Below are 14,272 nucleotides of genomic sequence, written 5' to 3' on the forward strand. Positions count from 1 at the left end.
CTCATAGAGCGCTGAGTCGTACGTAAAACCGTCCGCCATCTTCTATGTGGCAGCAGAGCGATCGTAGCTCCTTAAGTCCTGTGCTGTGTGGACTTGTTTCAACCGTTTTACGAAACAAACTGGATCCATTAGGATTACCTTCCCCAGGTAAGGATAAAATATAAGAATTACTTGACTTTGCAGCCAGAAATTCGCTTCTAAACAACCGGAAAATATTTTCTATGTAGCTAAATTGGCCCGAAATAACCGCTGATTGTTAGCATAGCAGCTAACGTTTTCATACTGTTTTCTAATGAGAAAGAGCTGATGAAAAACCGTTAGAGGAGAAATTAATTAAAGACTAGGGGATTTTGTGAGGAAAGATCAGTCAGGATCAGAGCTGGAGCTGCTGTTATTCAGTCTCTGTTTCACAGCTCATTCACCATGTCGATATTTAGCTATAAAGATGCTACGTGTCAGAGCCCAACATGCTGAAAATGTCTTTTTATGAATGTGAAGGAAACATGTATTTTCTATTTCACTTTTGGATAACTTCTCTTTTATTCTTGGCTTTAGCCTGTGAACCAGAACGTCTCAGAAGTTATTGGAGTTCTCCCAGTGTGACCAGCAGACTGAACACTGGTCACAGGCTATTTAATAAATAAATGTTTTATTCTTTCACTTTTTCTGTATTTTTAAATATTTCAATCTGAAGTATTAGTGTATTAATGTAGCTTATGTAATGAAATAAAAATAATTTACTCTGTTAGAATTATTTTCACTCTTTGCTGTCAATAGCAGAGTTGACATACTGTAATAAATATTTATTCTCTGGAAAAAAAGTAAGAAAAATATGTAGTTTAATGTTTGACAATGACTGATTTATAAATCAAAAGTAATTTCTCAATAACGTATAAAAATACAGGAAAATTATTTGTTTCTTGTCTTGAAATGTTAAATATACATTAAATTATGGAATTATGTAAATATATTCTTTAATAAAACACTGTAAAAATGTGTCTGTTTATCAATTTCAATATAAAAGTTATCAGAATCATTTCTTATCAAATAAAACATTGTGCTCTTTATTCAGAAATGCCCCAAAACAATTAATAATCACCTCAAAAGTTAGAAACGCTCTCTTTAGTGATTTCTTTGATTGCCAAATATATTGTGTGTGAGAAAATGTGTCAATGGCAGGTATTAACTTAAAATACTTTGTAGAACAGCACTTTATAAAGAAAGGTCCATTCACTTGTATTAGCTGACTGGTAGATATTCCACATTCAATATGGCGGACGCTGTTACGTATTGCAGCAACGGGCCGGCCAGCTCCATGAGGCGTCTACGTATTAATGTCTATTAAAGTCACCACCGAAGGACCCCGAATTAGGCTGTACAGCTACTGCCTGAAAAATTATATTGAATGGCAAAATATTCTACGGCCGCTCGTGAATACTATGCATATATATGCCAGACGGTATAAACTGAACAACAATTGTAAAAAATTATCGAGATTATACAGCTTGTTATTGTTGTCCTTTTCTGTTTTTTGTGAGTGTGGCCGGAATGGGACAGACACAGGTAGTGGGGCATGTGAAGGTCATGATGTAACAAAAGCGAAGGTTTCACGTGCGTTACATGAGTGATGCTGAATGAATGTATATGTTGTGTCATAACCCATCCATACTAGCGCCAATACACACTATTACGATTTTATGTGGCTGTTTTTTTATTGTTAGTCCTGTTAGGAAAATAAATTAAAAATATGCTAGCTTTAAAACTTAACCACATGTACAATATTATATAAAATTAACAGCGTTTTAAAATTAAAACATCTGGTTCTAAATTGCCTCCATGGTCCAGTGGGCATCTCATTTGTAGGATGTTTATATTAAATGTAACACAATAAGTTGAATTTAAAATAGTTTAGTTATTAGTTTTCTATCATTTAAAACAGTTCTTAACCTCCCTGTGGACTGAGCACACATTCACAGGAGGTCGTGGCTGTTTGTGTGAGTTTAACCTTTTGACCATTTTGACAAGATTTAAACAGCTGGTGTAAAACTGAATGCAACATAGAATATCTGTAAAACACAGTCTAATTTGTAATCTCTCGTAGTTGTTAACATGTCTTGACTGAAATAGCCTAATTATAGTTTTCAGATTAATAACTTATTATGCCCTATTGACCTTTATGTTACCTGTAGTTACAGCAGATTGCCTGCTAGATTTTCTGATCTGCCCTTAGTTTGAGCGGGAAACAATCAGGCGCAATTCTAGCTTTCACACTGATCTGTGAAAAGCCATAAAACTGCATGAGTTCAGGCCAGTGGAGGAGAAGGTCTGCTTCCACTTGTTTAGATAAAGGAGACAACTGGTGTTTGATCTTGAAAACAAATTGTAGGGAGTTTCTAACTTTTAAGAGGGTCCGAGACAGCTCCTTGTTGGATGAGCAAAGATATGCCTTATTTCAATAAATTAAAGAGAAGAATATGCCTTTACTATAAAAATTTGTGCACGTGAGGAACAAACCAGATTTGCTTTTGCAATTCTCCAAAGACGAGATCAAGAACGAGATCGCGGATACAAGTGGCCGAAATGGGTTTCCTCCGCAGGGTGGCTGGGCTCTCCCTTAGAGATAGGGTGAGAAGCTCGGTCATCCGGGAGGGACTCAGAGTAGAGCCGCTGCTCCTCCACGTCGAGAGGAGCCAGTTGAGGTGGCTCGGGCATCTGGTCAGGATGCCTCCTGGACGCCTCCCTGGTGAGGTGTTCTGGGCACGTCCCACTGGGAGGAGACCTCGGGGAAGACCCAGGACACGCTGGAGGGACTATGTCTTTCGGCTGGCCTGGGAACGCCTTGGGGTTTCCCCGGAGGAGCTGGAAGAATTGACAGGGGAGAGGGAAGTCAGGGCCTCCCTTCGGAAGCTGCTGCCCCCGCGACCCGACCCCAGATAAGCGGAAGAAAATGGATGGATGGAATTCTCCAAAGACGTTTTGCCCTTTCGTTCTTCTTCTTTTCCATTTGTCTCAGGTAAATAAATATCTATTTTAGTGTGTTTGAAGTGTCTGTGTTGTCAATGTGATTTTATACTTTTAAATGTTAGAATAAACTCTGAAAATGTATGACGTGGAGCGTTGACTGTCATCTCTATGTACCTTTTATTTCCACGCATGGCATCATTGAGTCTGGGAGGACAAGAGAATACGAGCCAGAAGTTAATGATTTTATTCTCTACATTCCCTTTAAGTTCCACATGCTGGAACACATAGGGGTGAGAAAGATGAAAAAATGAATTATACCTGAAACTAACAGTTTAAACAGTAAACAGAAATGCCAAGCTAAAAAATATTAAATGCACAAATAATAATAAACCAAGAGGTATACACACTGATCTAAGTAGACAAACAACAAAGAAATGATCAAAGCTTTGTATTCATTACCCTTGAAAGTTTTTTTTGTTTCTTTGTATTTTGTCCAAACCACAAACATAGATTTAAGCTTTGGAATTTTATGTGATACACAAATGCAAAACATGTCATTCTTAGCCCCAAAGCTTTTCAAAATGAGTCATTATGTTTTTTCAAAATGAAAAAATCTATTTGATTTGTGATATAAACAAATCAAATAGAAACAAACAAACAAAACAAAATGTGCGAAAAAAGAAAATAGTCCATTGCAGTCCATATGAGTAACAGAATGTGTTGATGTGGTAAAGGAGGAAATATAATAATAATAATAATAACAACAATAATAATAATAATAATAATAAAGCATTATATAACAACAAAGGAAAATAAAGCTCCGCGGAGCCTCAAGCGGCCCGAGCAGCCAAGCGCCGCTCCGGCCTATAGCCAGCGCGGGGGATCCAGCACCGCCGCCCGCCTGCCACCGCGTACCCTTTCGCACAGTTGAGGCACGCGTCCGCCAGGCAGTTCGCACCGTTAACTTCGGCATGGTTCCCTGGCGACACACCACAAATTTGGTGCAGATCGGTCGATGTAGAGAGGAGATATTGATGATGGGATAATCTAGGGGCGCTGTAGAGTAAAATCACAATTCAAACCTGTTGGGCTCTTTAGCATTGAGCACAGGTCAAACGTATCCAGTTTGGTGCCAATCGGAAGATGCGTGTTTGATTCAGAGACAATTTTATGCATATGGCGAAGGACAGCCAGTTAGCCACGCCCCCATGAGTCAGAGTTCATCATCACAGTTCCTCATCAGGTCATATAGTGTCAGGTGTTAGAAGATTAATTCCATATGTATTACTCAGTAAAAATAAGACTTACAGTAGAAAAAACAGGTGACTTCCTGTAAAAAGTGGGCGGAGCTAAGGTTACGTCATCATCTGACCATGAGAATGCAATGATGGTTGGTCAGTAGTGAGACATAGGAAGTCTGAAGCAGCTGTGACCTTCTATGTGGAAGTTATGTCACTTTGATGTTTTATGGCGAATAGTCAAAGTTTTGCACTTAGCCACGCCCACATGCTTTGACATACAAAAATTCCTGTGATAACTTTAGACCTTTCATGTCTCAACTCTCTGCTTACTGAGTTTGAAGTCTGTATCTGAAATGCTGTAGGAGGAGTTCGATCAAATATGACGTCTCTGAAAAACAGCAAATGGCGGATTTTATCCAAAATGGCCGACATCCTGTTGGGTTTGGACCATGGCTCCAAGAGACTTTTTTGTAGGTCTTTACAAGATACACAAGTGTACCAAGTTTCATAATTCTAGGTTAAAGAATGGCTTGGGGCTGATTATTTAAAATATTCAAGGGGGCGCTGTTGAGACATTAGGCCACGCCCACAAAAAATTACACTGGATTCCTGTCGAGGGGCCCACAAGGATCAAACCTAGTGAGTTTGGTGCAGCTGGGCTTTAAACTGTGGAATTCAAGGCCAAACGTAAGGAGACGGCGTTAAAGGTCACTTCGCCACGCCGCCACGCCCACCTGCTGCATCCAAACCAAACGGGGTTGGACACCCTGACACACCAACATGTCTTCTGTCTGTCGACAGTGTTTCATGTTGATTAGGTCAAAGGGGTCAGATAGTGAACGTTCGCAGTAAAACATGACACTTCCTGTTCTAAGGGGGCGTGGCTTAGGTAATCTCAAAATTTCACAACTGGGTGTCGTAGGTCATCCAAAGGTGATCACACACAGAAAGTTTGGTGGCTCTGTGAGTTTATTTGTAAGAGATATAACAGTTTATTACATTCTGGTGAGTCGGTGAACTTTGACCCCTGGTACGACCCCTTCAGCATGCTCGAAAACTCACGAATTTGATAACTTTGAATCGGCCATGCCTTATGAACAATCTGACCGAGTTTGAAGCCGATCGATTGAAATCCCTAGGAGGAGTTCGATCAAATGCGACGTCTGTAAACGGCCAAAATGGGGGCAAAATCGGAACTTCAATCCAAAATGGCCGACTTCCTGGGATACTTGCACTATGACATTAATTGTAAATTCTGAGGGTCTTGGGGAGCTCTACAACTGTACCGAATTTCAAGTCTCTACGATAAAGTAAGTGAATAGAAAAGGGTCTTTTGAAAGTTTCTAGGGGGCGCCCTTGAGCAGTTTCTTGTGCGATTTTTGCGGTGACTTTAAAATACGTAAATTTTCACCAGGCTCTATGAGCCCGCCAAGTTTGGTGAGTTTTTGAATATGATAAAGCCCCCAAAAAGCCAATTTACTTTACGGAAGAAGAATAATAATTTACAGCACGATTCCAATAGGCCTTCGCAGCGCTTAGCTGCTCGGGCCTAAAAATACACAAGTCCCTAATTACATTACTGATCATAATAAAAATGCTACTTAAAAACAGATAACAATATTAGCAATAATAAATTGACACTCTCTGCCCCTGAGCGAGCAACAAAAATGTGTCATTATGTTTAACTTAATTTTAAAAGTCAGACCAAGGACTATTTGAATAGTCCGAAGTTAAAAGGACAAGAAAATAAATGTTTGAAACACATTCAGAGCAGCCTTCACTGTTCAAACACTGACCCCGATAAGAAAACCTGTTAGCAGAAATGTTACTTGCCCCATAAAGATTGACCAACATAATTTTCCAGAATTGCTCAGCTCTGTAGTGAATCTGTTATCAAACAACACAGCAAACAATGTGCAGTGTGTGTGCTGCCTATAAATACCTATAAATGTCCAGCTGCTCCGGAGGAAAGCGTCGACTTGTTGCTGTCCACCATGACACCTTGTTTCCCTGCTGTTCTTCAGCACTGCAGCACCAGCAGAAGACGAATGAAGCCAGCTGACCCAAACTCTGACAGCTGAACAGATCAACCAGGTACAGATTAGAATCCACCAGACCTTTGTCTTCCTGCGCTGGCTGTAAAATAACAGAGCAGCTATAATGTGATTATTTGCTTTGAGCAGGTCCTGGGCAGTTGGATCTTCATTGAGGGTAAAAAATGACAGTTAAAATTTACTTCTTTGGCCCTGTGCTGGACCACATTGAAAGCATGCGGATGGTGTTGAACAGAACACCCGCAACCAGACCCTGAGGTTAGACCAGGCAAATCGCCTAGCAGCACAGCAGCAGCCTGTACCAATGCAAGGAAACATTGTTTTCCGTCACTGCTTGACGTTAAGCAGCAATTTAGACAGCTTGCTTCAGTCACATGCAGGGTCAACTGGAAGACGCCGAACTCGCCCTTATTGGTTCCTAAATAAGCCTGGATTACACAATCAATAGGCCTGTTTAGGAAGCAGCCTTTAACAGATTGGCATAACATCCAGTAATTCTTCTTGTGCTGTGAAAACGTTTAAGGGGCTTAGCTAAACGTCAACGAACTTTCTTTCTAATAGTTCAGAATGCGAAAATAGGAATTCTCAACATCGTTTACATAGCACAAAGCATAGAATTAGACTAAATATGTCATCGATACCCACTCCAGGAATTTTTGTCAATATTGAGACATGTACAGATTAATATGGGATCGGTGCATCTCCAGTAATGAGTTGCTCTTTTACACAAATTTTTGTTGTCTTAATGTGAAATATGGAAAAGTTCAAGGTGTAATAATTTTTGATGATACTGTAAGTGCAAATGTCACAAGACATTATTAAAGTAAAAACTGTGTAAAATATTAACATGTTCTCAATGTAGAGAAAGCTAACTGCAACTGTGTGTTTTTGCTGTGCAGTCCCGACTGCTGCATCCTACCACAGGTTCCTGCACACCTGCTCTGACTGCCTGCTCATGCACACCTACGACAACGAAAACCATTCCCAGATGTTCTACCTGTTTGGTATGCATGACCCACTGTGGACAGGGTGAACCCCTGCCGGAGGGGGGTGTCCAGTCACTGTGGTTATCTTGTTCATTATTATGTGGTTTTCTGCTGCTGACCTCTGCAGACAGGAAGACAACCGTGGCAGCCTCTGATTTGAACGTCTTCAGGAAACAAGCTGAATACCTCAAGTTTTCTCTGTCATCAAAGTTTCAGTACGACACCAGCAAAGGTGAGAGTCTGGCACATCAACCCGGGATATGAAATAACATGACACCATGAGGTTAAAAAGAACAAACAGCCACGTTTCTTTCTGCGTCTTTTTTTTTTGTCAGACGTAAATATCAGATTTACATTCACAGTCTCACTAGGTGTACTGGGAAAATTTGAGCACCTGCCCTTAGTGGTCTCTGCACGGAGAGCAAGGACCAAAAGGGGCAGGTGCTCAAGCACCCCTAGCCACAAAGTTTAATAAAGTAAAACTCACCTTCATGTCAGTGAATGTATAACGAGGCGTACATCTTACAACCTTTCTCCAGCTTACTTGTTGGGGCTTCGGATCGATATGCATACCTCGGCTAAGCCCTGCAAGCACCTAGTGTAAAATGCCATTTTCAATAGATCGGAAACAACTGATCCGCTTTTCCCCGAATGCAGAAGCTGACGTGCAAAGAACCCATTGTCTCAAGTGTTTTAGCTGGTATTTGTGAATGGTTAATTGATTAAAAAATCTACAATAGGTAGTGATCATTATCCAATAACAATAAGAGTAGGACTAAATTTAAATAATAAGAATATAAAGCTCAGTAAAAATTTTTATTTTAATAAGGCAGACTTGGATTAAATTTAGATACTTAAGTCAAATAAATTTAGGAAAAGTAGATATGAGAATGGATATAAATGATGCAAATGTAAAAATTTAAGATAATAATGTAAGCAGCAGATAATTCTATAAAGAAATCAGGGTGTAAAAATGATAAGAAAATGGTGCCATGGTGGACAAATGAATGTAAAGAAGCAATAAAGTTAAGAAATAATGCATTTAAGGCACTGTTTCTCAACCTTTTTTGGCCCAGCAACCCCCTAGCCTTTATCCAGGTCCCTCACCGCCCCCCACCAAAGAATTTGTAGGCTACTTTACACTGACTATTATTTTATTATTAATAGTACTATCACTATTGTAGAAGTTTTGATTTTTATGCTTGTTTCTGTATTTATCATCAAAAATAATTTCCCAGAGAACAAAAAAGCCATGGGAATAGAAATTATTTTCACAGGTGTCTGCCAAAAATGCAATGAATGACATTCAACTTAAAATTGGCAGCCAATCAGAGTGGAAAAAAATATTCTTATTCTTTGCCATTTTCTAGTTGTTAAATATTCCACAAAATGACCAGATAAAAGATGTACAACAATGCCAGTTTAAACTTTGAACTATTTGCAAAACGACTGAACTCATTACATTAAAACATGGATAGAACTGTAACTTCATTAATCATAACTCTTCTTCTCTTCAGTGTTTCTGTGAGTTTCTGGTGGTGCCTTCAGGAGAATGGGACATCAGAGTATCATCCATAAAATTTCACCCACATGGCATTTATTGTGCAAACCAGAGCTTTCAGTGGAAACACTAAAGTTCCAAGTCCGTTTAATGCCATACAAATATGAGACAGAAACATGGATTATATCTTATTGATTTACCTGTCTATTGATTTATAGATTAATAGTTTAATTGGACAGAAATTACAAAGAACAAATCTGGTTCTTAATCAAATCCTAATGAGTCAAATTGAAAGTGTCATGGAGTCATCAGCCTCATGACATTAAAACTGACATGAAAAATAATATTGAAGAAATAAATATATCAAATCTAATTAAAAACATAAATAAGTGATAAGTTATTTACTGTTATGGTATGTAAGATATATTTATTCTCAGTATTAGATGTGGTCTCAACAAACCCATGGCACTTCAACAATATTATTTTACCTTTTATCTGGAAATAGTGTCTGTTTATTATTGCTCTACATTCCTCCTTTGTATTAAATATTGCTCGAAAGGTCTTGCCATACCAGTTTATTCCTCTGCATTTACTTTAGTTTCTTAGTTTATTCTTGCAGTTTGTTCTTCATTCATTTCCATTTAGTTTCCTTTGATTAGTATTATCGTCTCTCGGTTTATTGCTATGTCCACTTTAGTTTCTTTCCTGTGTTAGATTTATTTTATAATTTTTTGACACTCACCACCAGTAATCTTCACTCATCACCTGCTGCGCCTCCTAATCGTCATGTATTTCACATCATGTGTTGATTTTTCACTGTTCAGCGTCGGATTTTCTGTTTTTATGCCATAATTCACATCTAGTTCGTCACTCCGTTTTATGTCCTGCTTCTCCTGTTTCAGAGTTTTGGGCAATGTGCGCATCGTTTTTTTAGTGTGTTTTTTTTTAATCCCCTATGGTATGGGAAGCGTATCGATGGGGAAAAGGCAGACTGACATAAACCTTGTAAAGCAATGGAAACCATTTCGGTATTCTGATTATTGAAATTTAAAAGTGCTGTGGTACCGTTGTTCCATCACACCTGTTTCACACCAAACCACTTACAGCTCCGGTGTTAACGCTATAAAATGAACGCTCTATATCTTTGTATCACCCATGGAGGAATTTCTTTATTTAAATGGGTTCATTTTTCAGAGGGATACAAAGTTAGGGTATCGTGATTTTAGTAATTACATGTTTATAAGAGCGATTTTCTGTTGTCCTTCCATGGAACCGGGCAGCGTTCAAATGGAAATAAAACTCTTTTTAATATAAGTTGCTGCTTTGACATGATCACAGAACTGCCCAAACATATGTACAAAAATACCAGACAAAGTGAATCACAGCAACGTCATCAGCCGGTGTAAAGCTGAACTGATGTGGGGAAGCTACCACTAGAGGGAGAATGGAGAAGGAGCTACAAACACTGAATAGAAGAGCTGCCATAGATACAGTTGCAGCCAAGCATGATTTAATGTTACACAATACAGTTTTACCAAGTTGCTCAAACTGTCTAAATTGGTATTGTTGTGAATTTAAGGTGTAAAGCTTACCTTCGACCAAACGCCCCCCAGTGGAATCTCAGCGCCCCCCTTTTGTAAAAGGCCACCAGGCCTTGAGATGAGACCAGCTGCTGCAGAGCATGTTGTGTTGTGACTTTTTTACACTTTTTTACACCTCCTTGTTCCTGATATTACTGAGAAATAAAACATTATTAAATTAGGAAAATGGCTTTCAATTTTTACTCCTTTCAACCCTTTAGTTTTCCTTAAAAATATTCTAAAAGACTCTGCAGGGTATCTAGGTTGTTTACTGCTACTTTGAGATACAGAGACTTCGCTGATATCTGTCCGACAGCTCTTTTGTCTCTGCAGCCAGCTTGCTGGCCTGTTTACTGACTTGCAGAGCAGCCACCACATTCCTCCTTTTGCTTCACCTCTTTAACGGGACTGAAGCCTCCAGTTCCATCGCCTCCTCTACTTCCACCCGCTTCGGATGTTATCATCCCATAGAATGGCGATTATCAGCTGTTATCAGCCCCATTGAATGGCCTCAGTTGGTCCCTGTTCTGCCTGCTAGCAGGTTTTAATCAACCATTCTATCGGTGATAACAGCAACTCTTCACCGATAGAACCTTTTTTTTTTTTTTTTAGCTTTTTTAAAAACTTTTATTTACAATTTATGTGCTAGTTTGAACAGGATATTAAGAATATTTACTGCAAATACATGGTCATAAGACTTTAATTTGATGTTTAAAAATAACTCAGTAAAATATAAAACCGGAGGGTTTTTGTTGTGATTATTAGCTTGATTTAAAAGCGTTTTTTTTGTTGTTTTAATTTAGCAACTATTTTTGAGTATGATATCAATGATTTACTCCAAAAAAATGTAAGAAAAATTAAATTGTATTTTCTTTCGTGATTGCATGACAAACTGTTCTGTAAACGTTTTAATATCTTTGATTGAAATAATAAAAATAAGGACGGATCCCACAAAAACCCAAGAAGAAGAAGCTGACTTCATCATATGCGACACTTACACTCCGGGGAGTAGAAACCTGCATCTGTCAAAATGTATTTGTACTCTAAAACCAAAAATAACTCCAAAGTGTTACGTTATAAACTTACTGATGGTAGTTTTAGGACGTAATGGCAGTAGGACTATGATGCGAATGGTTGAAGACACGTTTGTATAATTTTTTTGCCGGAAAATATACGGTGGAAGCTAGCTAAATTAGCCTCTTGGAGGCTAATTGTACCTGTACATTGTACCTGTGCTTAATACGTTTAATTAGCCATGATAGAGTCACATAATAATGTTTATGGTCATGCTTGTTGTGGCCACTTTGTAAAATTGGAGGGTTCCTAAAGACATCAGTGCCCCTAGGCTGTGATGATCTTTAAAGTTTTGTTTATGAATCCTGTCTGATACACTGATTGCAGCTAGGTCATTTACTTGAATTAAAAATGAACTTGCATCAGTACAGGCAAATTTCCTTCCTCCTGTCTATGTTATTTATTGCTGTTGCAAGCCAGATGAAGAGAAGTAAAGAGCCGAGAACCTGACCTTTGAACAGACAGAGACCATCGGTCAGGAGCAGCCTGGGATGATACCAGAGAACCAGGAAGATACTGTGATAGTGCTGCTTGATCTGGTTTCTGTTTCTCCTCCTGTTGTCCTATCCTCTCAGTCTTTTCAGAAGAAGAAAAGACCCAGAAGCACCTCTCCAGCTGCCTCTCCTCCCACTCGTCATCCCTCCATAGATCAGCCACATCTGCATTCATGTCACCTGCTGACCATCCCGTCTATCCCGTCAGGATGGCGTAAGTTTTGTTTTCTTTACATTCATCCATTTTCTTATACCCGTGTGTCCCTAGTGTGGTTGCTTGGGAGGGTTGCTGGGGTACACCCAGGACAGATCACCAGTCTGTTGCAGGGCAACACAGAAACAGACAGAATACACAACCATGCACACACACACACACACACACACACACACACACACACACACACACACACACACACACACACACACACACACACACACACACACACACACACACACACACACACATACACACACACACACACACACTCACTCACGCCTAGGGAGAATTTAAAGAAACCAATTAACCTGACAGTCATATTTCTGGACTGTGGGAGGAAGCCGGAGAACCCGGAAAGAACCCACCATGCAGAGGGAGAACATGCAAACTCCATGCAGAAAGACCTCGGGCCGGGAATCAAACCCAGAAGAAAACTGAACTCGCAACTTATGGAGTCCAGCTCTAAAATGTCAAAATTCTCACAGAAACAGAAAACCTATATAGACCGTTTATAACAATTTGTTTTGGACTTAGTTTCCTTTTCTGTGGCCATTGTAAAGTGTTTAAAATTAATGTTAAACTAATTTGAGAAAATGTTTAAATCCATGTAAAGAAGAGTAAAGTTTAGAAGGATTATAAAATATGACAGTCACCACACTAGTTTTCAGTTTTCAAGTGTACACGCTTTGACTTCATTTCTTATTTTGTTTTTAAAATTGTTTTTTTTTTCCTTTTCTTGTTATTTAGGTTGGTGGAAATGTAGTACACAAAATCAATCCCTGGGCGTAGAACTAATGCGGTAAGTCTAAAAGTTGAACTAATCCACCCTGTGACAGTATATCCTCACTCCAGTCAAACATGCCAAGATACACTGAGAGACATTACCATGTGTGGAGATGAGTAGATGGGGGGAGGAGTGATAAGGGAGGCAGGGGTCTGCAAAAAATAAGCACAGTTGTTTACTTACAAACTTTGTGGCTTTAATTACTGACCTACCAGACTCCTTTCTTTATATTTGTCTTTATTTTTTATGAGGACAAAAACTGGCATTACAACATGAATTAGTAATACTTGTACCACATAAGTCACAACATCTTTGGGTGAAACAAATTCACACAAAAATGTCAACATGTGCACAGAAACATAGAAATATAGAGATAGAACTCCAAATATTGTAATTAGGCCGTTTATCAGCAAAGGAATGCTGATTTTGATATTTGGACTTTTTAAAAGGTGATTCAGCACTTATTATTTGTGCCTTTTATAATTCACATAAGCTGGAAATTAAATCTGAAACTCACTTTTTTCTGTTTTGATTTTTAGACTTTTCTAAGAAACTGAAGCACTACGAGAGATTTTCATTGTTTGTGTAGTGGTAAAAATGACTGCAGTCAGTTTATCATTTAACACAAGATAATATTGTATCTTTGGGACAAAACAAGATGTAAGTACTAGCTGGCATTTGGGTGGATGTAGGCAGAGAAAATACTTTGGCTACATTACCTCTTTTTAAAGTCAAGTATACATCCTAGAAAGAGAGATTTGTGAACCTTACAGCACAAAAAGTCCACATCCTGATTTTATTGTTGTTCTTTTCTAGCGAAAAATCTGGGATGATACCTGGGAACCTGCAAGTAAATCCTCTTATGTTGCTGTCCCCCTAGTGCCACTTCCTTCAGACAGCGAACAAGTCCTTCCATTATGTTACTTTTTCTTTTTTGTATTACAAAGTATTAATTTCTTTTTTTTACTGCAGTTTGACCATTTTACGAATTTTTCTGTCTTCACTGAAATTAATGTTATGGTTGTAATATAGTAGTTATGTAAGCTTAAGTTGGGATGTTTACTGACACATCTTTGTGTCAGTAAACATCTTCTGAAACATTTTCTGAAATGGAACGCAGCCATCCTACGGCAGACTGATTAAGAGAAGAAAGGAACACTTGTAGGCTGGTCAAGTTTGCCCTGTGTGTTGTCTTTAAGGCATGACGCAAGGTTAAACTGTGTTAACAGATTCGTTTCCTACACACTTGTAGAAGTGTGTGAAGCTATTTGTTATGTGTTTTAACAGTGTGATCAGTATTTACACATAAAAAAAAGTTTTATGGAGAAGTATTTTGCATAGCATGTTTACCTGTCTAAGGTTAATTATTTAAGTTAA

At 38.7% G+C, this 14,272-nt stretch overlaps 1 protein-coding gene across 2 annotated transcripts; it reads left to right on the forward strand.

The window, feature by feature from the left end:
* Positions 1-10: 10 nt before the first annotated feature.
* Positions 11-13,800, forward strand: LOC108166601 (uncharacterized). 2 transcript variants are annotated; one of them, XM_081611544.1, is made up of 8 exons: positions 11-147; positions 556-3,013; positions 6,230-6,299; positions 7,159-7,263; positions 7,373-7,477; positions 11,976-12,108; positions 12,859-12,910; positions 13,712-13,800. In XM_081611544.1, exons 4-7 carry the CDS (start codon positions 7,215-7,217, stop codon positions 12,872-12,874), a joined length of 303 nt encoding a protein of 100 aa, XP_081467670.1. In that variant the 5' UTR covers positions 11-147; positions 556-3,013; positions 6,230-6,299; positions 7,159-7,214; the 3' UTR covers positions 12,875-12,910; positions 13,712-13,800. The 2 variants fall into 2 exon arrangements, with proteins under 2 accessions (XP_081467670.1, XP_081467669.1); XM_081611543.1 differs by having other exon boundaries at positions 12,859-13,772.
* The last annotated feature ends 472 nt before the right edge of the window (positions 13,801-14,272 follow it).

The sequence above is a fragment of the Poecilia reticulata genome, chromosome 10, assembly GCF_904066995.2.
Source record: "Poecilia reticulata chromosome 10, P_reticulata-male-v2, whole genome shotgun sequence".
In the NCBI taxonomy this organism is placed as follows: Eukaryota; Metazoa; Chordata; class Actinopteri; order Cyprinodontiformes; family Poeciliidae; genus Poecilia; species Poecilia reticulata.